This window comes from Cricetulus griseus, chromosome 8, assembly GCF_003668045.3.
Source record: "Cricetulus griseus strain 17A/GY chromosome 8, alternate assembly CriGri-PICRH-1.0, whole genome shotgun sequence".
In the NCBI taxonomy this organism is placed as follows: Eukaryota; Metazoa; Chordata; class Mammalia; order Rodentia; family Cricetidae; genus Cricetulus; species Cricetulus griseus.
The window spans coordinates 98,062,531-98,070,441 of record NC_048601.1 but is presented as its reverse complement, the minus strand read 5'-3'; the positions used below and the strand labels follow the sequence as shown (position 1 = coordinate 98,070,441).

General features: G+C 54.8%; 1 protein-coding gene across 1 annotated transcript in view; it reads left to right on the top strand.

Moving 5' to 3' along the window:
* Positions 1 to 1,520: 1,520 nt before the first annotated feature.
* The window catches only part of Agap3 (ArfGAP with GTPase domain, ankyrin repeat and PH domain 3), a 51,782-nt gene continuing 45,391 nt past the window's right edge, over positions 1,521 to 7,911 (top strand). The window contains 4 exon segments of the mRNA XM_027428436.2: positions 1,521 to 1,557; positions 1,560 to 1,632; positions 1,634 to 1,662; positions 1,665 to 1,859. Of these exon segments, the coding sequence (XP_027284237.1) occupies positions 1,536 to 1,557; positions 1,560 to 1,632; positions 1,634 to 1,662; positions 1,665 to 1,859 (319 nt within the window). The 5' untranslated portion in view covers positions 1,521 to 1,535.

Genomic DNA, 7,911 nt, shown 5'->3' with positions numbered 1-7,911 from the left:
TCTTTTTGAGATAGGGTTTCTCCGTGTAGCCCTGGCTGTCCTGGAACTCACTCTGTAGACCCTGGCTTTGAATTCAGAGAATTGCCTGCCTCTCCCGGCTCACCCTCCCCACTGCTAAGATTAAAGGGGGAGCGCCACCACTGACTGGGGTTGCTTTTCTCTTTGTGACAGGGTTGGTGTTCCTCTAGGCTCTGCCTAGAGGGGATTATAGGCATGAACTCAAATGCAGGTGGTTTGATTTTTTTTTTTTTTTTGAGACAGTCTTATACAGCCCTGGCTGTCCTTAACTCCTAATCTTCCTACTCCACCTCCCCCTGAGCTGGGTAACAGGTGTACATCCTGACACCTGTCATACTCTAGCAAATTATTCCACATGCCACCTCTTGGAGGTTTGGGGATCTGTGATGGAGACCTTGAAGGGCACTCTCTGGTCCTAGTAGGGTACAAGATAAACAAGAGGGTTGGACAAGAAAAATTGTAAGACCCATGTGGGTTCTGGTGAGTTTCTTTAAGGAACCAATAAACCCTCCTCAGTATGGCAGGGAAGGATCTTTTGGGAGAGGGCTGTCACAGGGAGATAAGAATTGGGACTCTATTGTTACAAGAGTCATTAGCAGGGGCCCTCCGGCGGGCGAAACTCTCAGGGAGAATGCAAATAGGAGCTGGGAACCTGTCCCTGTCTCCGAAGAACCGTAGCCAGTGGAGACCCGGGCAGAGAACCAAGGAAGATAACCGCGGCATCATCCCCTAGGGCTGACCTCGAGGCCTGGGGGCAGAAGTGCGGGTGCCGCAATAAAAGAGGGTGGCGCCCTTGGGCCTGTGGGAGCTTCTCGGCCAATCAGCCCCATTTATCAGCACCCTGGGGCGCAGGGAACGGTTCCGCGTGGGCCCGGGATTCCACACCGGCCTAGAGCGGCGCAGAGAGGTGAAGACGACAGCTGGCGGGACACGGGGACAGCGCGCTCCCGTCCCTAGGCGGGTGGCCCTTGGCGGCGCCGGGGGTGGGGCCGGGCGAGCCGGCGGAAGGGCCTAGGCGGGTGGGTGGGGGCGCGCGCGCGGCCAACGCGCGACTCTCGGGGGGTGGAGGCTGCGGCGGAGCCTGCGAGCGAGAAAGGGCGGGGGGCGCGAGCGACGCGCTGGAGGGGCGGGGGCGCGGCGGCGGGCGGCGCGGGAGGGAGGAGAGGGGAGGGGAGGGAGGGCGAGGAGGAGGGGGGCTCGGCTGCGTGTGCCGGAGCCGGCGGGGCGGCGGTGCGTGCGCGCCGCGCGCTCCCGGTCCCGTTGTTGTTGCCGCCGGAGGCATCTCCGAGGCGAAGGCGGCGGGATCTCAGCGCCGGTGAACGCCGGGCGGCGGCCCCAGCGTGCGCGGCCGCGCCTTCTGGCCTCGGCTCCGGGCCTCATGCGCTAGCCCGGCGCCGCGCGCTTCCTAGTTCGGGTCCCGCCAGCCCCGCGCGCCCGCTCGCCGCCGCCGCCGCCGCCGCCGCGCCGCCCGCCCCGGGCCTAGCTGGGCCCGCTTGGGGCCCCGCGGCTCCGGAGCCATGAACTTCCAGGCGGGCGGGGGCAGAGTCCTCAGCAGCAGCAGAGCCTGGCGCACCGGGGGGCGGCGGCGGCGGCGGCGGCGGAGCCGGGGGCGGCGGCAGTTCGGCGGCGCGGGGCCCGGAGCGGGGCTGGCGGCCCCTCGCAGCAGCTGGCCGGCGGACCCCCCCAGCAGTTCGCGCTCTCTAACTCGGCCGCTATCCGGGCCGAGATCCAGCGCTTCGAGTCGGTTCACCCCAACATCTACGCCATCTACGATCTGATCGAGCGCATCGAGGATCTGGCGCTGCAGAACCAGATCCGGGAGCACGTCATCTCCATCGAGGGTGAGCGGGGCCGGGGGGCTGCGGGAGCTGGGGCGCGGGGGCCTTTGCAGCGCCGGGCTGGCCCGGGAACTCCACGGCCCCGGCCCGGCCCCTCTCCGGTGCCCAGGGGTGTTGTGAAGCTGAGCTTCGCAGTTTGCTAATCCGCGCTGCAGAGCCCTGGTCCAGGGTTTTCCATGTCTCATCCAGGAACACTTGTTTTTTGGGGGTGGGGTGGGGGGGTTCTGTCTTGAGCTAGCGGACGCGTTTATTCGCTCCCCGAGAGACCCGGGATGGGAAGGTGGTGTGGCTCCAAGGACTGATGCACCCTGACTCGCCAAGACCGCTGGCTGGGCCTTGGGGCCACATCTGGCCAGGCATGGTTGGGGCGGGTGGGCGCGACGCAAGACCTTGGGTGGGTCATGAAGGTGGGGCGGATGCTCGGGAATAATCTCAGCTGCTGCCCTGGCCCTGACTGGCAGTAGGGGTGGAGGATCCGAGCTCGGGTTAGTGGATGGCAGCCTTCCTGGGCCGCTCCCGCAAGCTTCGGAGGGTGGCGCTCCCCGCGGCGCCCTCTCCCGACGCACACCCACCCCCACGCTTCTGCGGCCGGGCGGGCGCGGGCCTGGCCTAGCGCAGGGCTGGGGAGCTGTGGCCGCGTGGGAGGCGCTGGATGGTCCCTCTGCGAGCGGGCAGTGTCCTCTAACCCCCAGGACATTCATGCCTGCTTACCCCGGAGGCATACACGGGGCTACCGGATGCTGACTGACCTCCAGGGAGGTCGGGCCTGGATCTAGAGACGGTAAACCCCAAACCATTCGCTGCTCCCAACAATGTTCCTTCCTGTGGGTACTTACTTGGGCCTTGATCTCAGGCCGCAGAAGGGCACATTAATTGGGGGCACACTGCTGGCAAGAAGCCCCACGACCTCCGGTGTAGGGGAGGCCCCCTGGCAGTAGCAACAGGCACCCCAGTGGCAGTGTTGACCTTCTAGCTAGCTTGGACAGATGGGCCTCGCCCTGGTCCATCTGCTTCCTTTTCCAACTCTGCTTGAAGGGGGACGCCCACCAGCAGGAGGTGGGCTCTGCCTTTTGGCAATGCAGGCAGAGCCAAGGCCAGTTGCCGACATGGAGTTGAGAAGGGTATGCCCACTCTTTGGGCCTTACAGTTCAGATCCTGTTCCCATCTTCATCTTGTGTGAGGCTTTGGAGCCCTCCGCACTTGAACATCTCTGTTCTTCTTTTTTAAGGTATCCATAGCTGATGAGTGTTGAATCTTTTGTGAGTAGAGGCCCCCCCCTTTTTTTTTTTTAGATCTGGGCCCTTTTGTTGTAACATTCCCTTCTGACTTCTTTTTGATCTTTTCCCAGCCTGCTTTTTTCTCTTCCCTCTCAAGGCAGAGTTCATTGTGAACTAATTAGGTGACAGAAAAAACTCATTAACATGGATTTGAGTAAGTGGCCTGATTCATTGCTGTGGCTGGAGATTGGGGGTGGCACTTGTGTGGTCCCGGGGTCTTCAAAAGAGATTCAGTTTTTCTTTTAGATTCAGAGAGGGTGAGGCCAGAAGAAACTATTCTCTGTGGAAGAAGCAAGTATGAACTCCCAAAGTGATTGCCCTTACCTTCTTGGGAGGATGAAGCCACTTACTAGATGGCCACCTGTGAGTGAGTGTGTGTGTGTGTGTGTGAGTGTGTGTGTGAGTGTGTGTGTGAGTGAGTGTGTGTGTGAGAGTGTGTGTGTGAGTGTGTGTGAGTGAGTGTGTGTGAGTGTGTGTGAGTGTGTGTGTGTGAGTGTGTGTGTGTGAGAGTGTGTGTGTGAGTGTGTGTGAGAGAGTGAGTGTGTGAGAGAGTGTGTGTGTGTGTGTGTGTGAGTGAGTGTGTGTGTGAGTGAGTGTGTGTGAGTGAGTGAGTGTGTGTGAGTGAGTGAGTGTGAGTGTGTGTGAGTGTGTGTGTGTGTGTGTGTGTGTGTGTGTGTGTGTGTGTGTGTGTGTGTGTTGGGGTACCAGATACTTTCCAGAGCAGGGAGAAGACAGGCTGAGCGGGCTCCATATCTAATTCCTGTTTATTAGTTCTATTAGTGATCCAAGTCACCCCTCCTCACCAGATTGGGCATCTTCTGTGCAAGTCGCAGTCCTGAGAGGTTCTTGGTTTGGTTTTTATCTCTGTCTTAAGCTCAACATGATAGGCAGTATTTCCCCTTCATAGAGTCCTCCCCCAGACTAACTTCCCCTTTGTGGTTTGGAAGTACCCTACCATTCCATCTGCTTAGCCTGGAAGCTTTGTGTCACCATCATGAAATCCTGGGACCTGATGATCACTGTCACCAGACTGACTCAGCTGCTCCCCAAACACCAGTCCTCAGCTATGTCGTCTCCTCCCTGTCTCTGCTAACCCTCCTGTCTGGAAAAGCACCCTAACGTCTTCTTTCACCTTCTCCTTCTAAGCCTCTCCTGGGAACCCTTTTTGTTTTTTTTTAACACCCACCTTACTTTTCCACTGTAGGCAGCTACAAAACAAACAAACAAACAACAACAACAACATCCAACCAGACTCCTTCTCCAGTGTTTAGCCCTGTAATGCTTCCTGCGGTAGAATTTTCCATCTGCTTAACCATATTGATCTGTCTTATAAGGCGGTGTTCCCACCTTGCCCAGAGTAGGGAGATAATAGCATCTTGGGCGTGCCCTGGCTCTTTCTGTTTGGACTGAGCCCCTAAGCCCAGCAGACCTAGGTAGGCTATTACATAAACACAGAATTGCCAGGAGCCTGTGCTTCAAGGGCTTGAGCTTCCTTGTGCAAAGGGCTGACATTTCACTTTGCTTCAGTTAATCTTTGGTGAAGGACTTATTTGTCTTATCAGAAGGTGACTGCTACAACCATTTAAAACATTAAAATTATTTTTCTAGTCAAGAGAGAACACCTGCCCATCACTAGGCCCCAGGGAATGAAAGAAGCATCTACCAGGAGCCCACGTTTGGGCCTGGAAGATTTACTGCATGCAGGATCTCAGCCTACCCAGTGAGAAACCGGCTCAGAGAAGGGAGGGGCCAGTGCTAACCTGGCTTGCCATCAGCACACTCTCCCAGGGAAGATTTCCCCCAACTTTCACCAGTTTCCTGGCCATGTCCTAGAAGAAGAATGTAGGGACACCAGGGCTTCAGTTGATGGCAGTAAGTCAGGCCAGGGAGACACTAGACCTAGCCATCCAGTATCCTAGAGAAGGTATTGGCAGCTCCAGTAGTTTAGGAAGGTACCCTTGAGCAGGTGTATGTCTGCGGGGTGTGGGGCAGTAGGGCCTACAGCCCAGCTTGGTTTCCATTTTGGGCTCTGGGCCTGGAAGTGGACAGTGCCTATGTGTGCTTACCATATGGCTACTATTGTGTATGCAGGAACCGGGCTTTGTCTGCTGCATGAAATCCCTTTGTTTTTCCCTGGGGCTTGTGTTTCTTAAGAGAGGGAAAAGTTCCTTTGAGCAATCCTGTCATCTCCATGGATTGTTGTCAGCCTCATTCATGCATTTCCACTCTGCCTTTCTACCCAGTGTGTGGCTTAAGTGATATGGGCTTCTTCCTGTTTGCTTCAAGCCTCTGCTAGACAGAGAAGGGCCAGGTGGTTTGGGAAAGCCCAGAGGAAGCAGGAAGAGGGTTCCAGCCGGAGTCCCTGCCTGACTCGCTTTGGGTGTTATGACTGCATTTTCCCATTGTCCTGCGATTTTTCTTACCATATCCCTGCTGTAAGGAAAGGACATGGAAGCTAGTTCCACTTAGAGGCAGGAAGCTCCTGAGCTTCTAACTTTACTGATTATTCTGGGTAGTCTCCACCTGACCATGGTTCTCAGCACAGGCTTTGCTGTTTTGTGCAGATCCCAAGCATGGCTTCCCCAGAGGCCCAACTTGCAGGTCAGGGATGGGCTGGAGCCTACATCTGTCACTCTAATTCCTACAGTTAGCTGTTTTTGTGGGTAAGGCCTAGGGGGCATGGCTGCTTATGTACAACATTGCACACAAGGGTTCTAGGGACTCTGGAAAAGAGGACACCCCTATGGGGTGCTGGTAGGCAGCAAAAAGTATATTTGTTCCCAATCCGTCTCTTTAACTCCTACTGGGTGGCCCAGTTGCATCTGGGGCCTCAGAACACTGGAGAACAAAGTCGAGGAAGAAGAGGAGACACAATAAGGGTTGGCCCCGCTGCCCTGGGAATGTCTCGGCGGGCAGGAGGTATCAGAGGACACCGGGGGTGGCAGCAGTGAAGTTGGGGTTCCTGACAGCAGGGTAAAGCTGGAGACCTGCTTCCGGGCTAGAAGGGATGCAAGGGACGCTTGGAGGCTTTCAGACGCCATGACCTCAGGAAAACCTCCTTCGTTCTATTGGCTCCAGGTCAGTGCCTGTGGACGCCTCCCTCAACAGGGAAGCAGGCTTTGCCACAAGTGCCACCTGCTGTCTTCCCTTCCTGCTGTCACTCTCCTTAAGTATGAGCTGGGTGTCTGGTAGGGTTTCCCACCCAGAGGGGACAGGATTGTGTTGGGGGTGGTCTGAAGACATATATGTGGTGGTATTCAGGGTATTATATAGCACGCTGGTCTTTGTGGCTCGCCTCTGTGTCCACAGGGGACAGATGAGTGAAGGGGGCAGGACCCTGGGGAAGGAATTTTTTTTAATTGAAAAACATACATTATATTTTGTATATAATATACAATATTTTTTTCATACAATATATTTTGATCATGTTTTAGCCCTTCTTCAGTTCCTCCAAGGTCCTCCCGTCTGTCTGTCCACTAAACTCTGTGTTCTTTCTAACTCCTCTTTAAAAAAGAAACACACACCGGGGCGGTGGCAGCGGCTCACACCTTTAATTCCAGCACTCGGAGGCAGAGGCAGGTGGATCTCTGTGAGTTCGAGGCCAGCCTGGTCTCCAGAGTGAGTTCCAGGACACGCTCCAAAGCTGCAGAGAAACCCTGTCTCGAGAACACACACACACACACACACACACACACACACACACACACACACACACATTCACACACACACACACCCCTACAAAAACAGAACCTAAAATATACAAGTAAAAGATCAATAAGACAAAAAAGTTCCCAAACAAAACAAGGCAAAAGTCTACAAAAATACCATTGAGTTTGTTTTGTATTGGCCAATTACTCCTGGACATGGGGCCTTGCCTTGAAGTGTGGCTAACATACTCCATTGAAAAAAACTAATTTTTCCTTTTCCAGAGAAAGGAATTGTAGGAACCGTTTTTTGTTTGTTTGTGTTTTCAGACAGGGTTTCCCCGTGTAACTTTGGAGTCTGTCCTGGAACTAGTTCTTGTAGACTACTCTGGTCTCAAGCAGAGATCGCCTGCCTCTGCCTCCCAAGTGCTGGGACTAAAGGCATGCGCCATCACTGCCCAGCTGTAGGTAGCTTCCTGGCTAGGGGTGGGAGCCTTTGTCCACTTCCTCCTCTCAGCATGGGGACCCCCATCTTCCTTGAACCTATGCTGGTCATGTGCACATTCTCACAGTTTCTGTGAGTTCATATGTGCATCAGTTCTGTTGTGTCTGAAAGACACTGGTTTTGGAGTCATCTATCAGCCTCTGGCTGGTACAGTCTTTCTGTCTGTACTTATGCATAGTCCCTGAGCTTTAAAGGACCTTGACCATGTCCCTGCTCCTCACTTGGGTGGATAGAGAAGATTTGGTCATATGGGCACATGGTTGGCCCACATAGATGGCTCCAGGGGAAGTTTTTGAGATTCACACTGCCCTGGAGTTTTATTTGTTTTTGTTTTGTTTTTTCTAGACAGGTTTCTCTCTGTAGCTTTGGCTATCATGGAACTCTGTAGACCAGGCTGGCTTCAGACTTACAGAGTTCTCCTGCCTCTACCTCCTGAGCACTGGGACTAAAGGTGTGCACCACCACTTCCCAGCCTGCTGTGGAGTTTAACTATTATAAATAATACAGTTTATAGTGATTCAGGCCTCTTCCCTGGTGTAATTTTCTTCCTTCCTTCCTTCCTTCCTTCCTTCCTTCCATCCATTCTCTCTCCCCCTTCCCTTCTTCCTCTCTCTCTCTCTCTCTCTCTC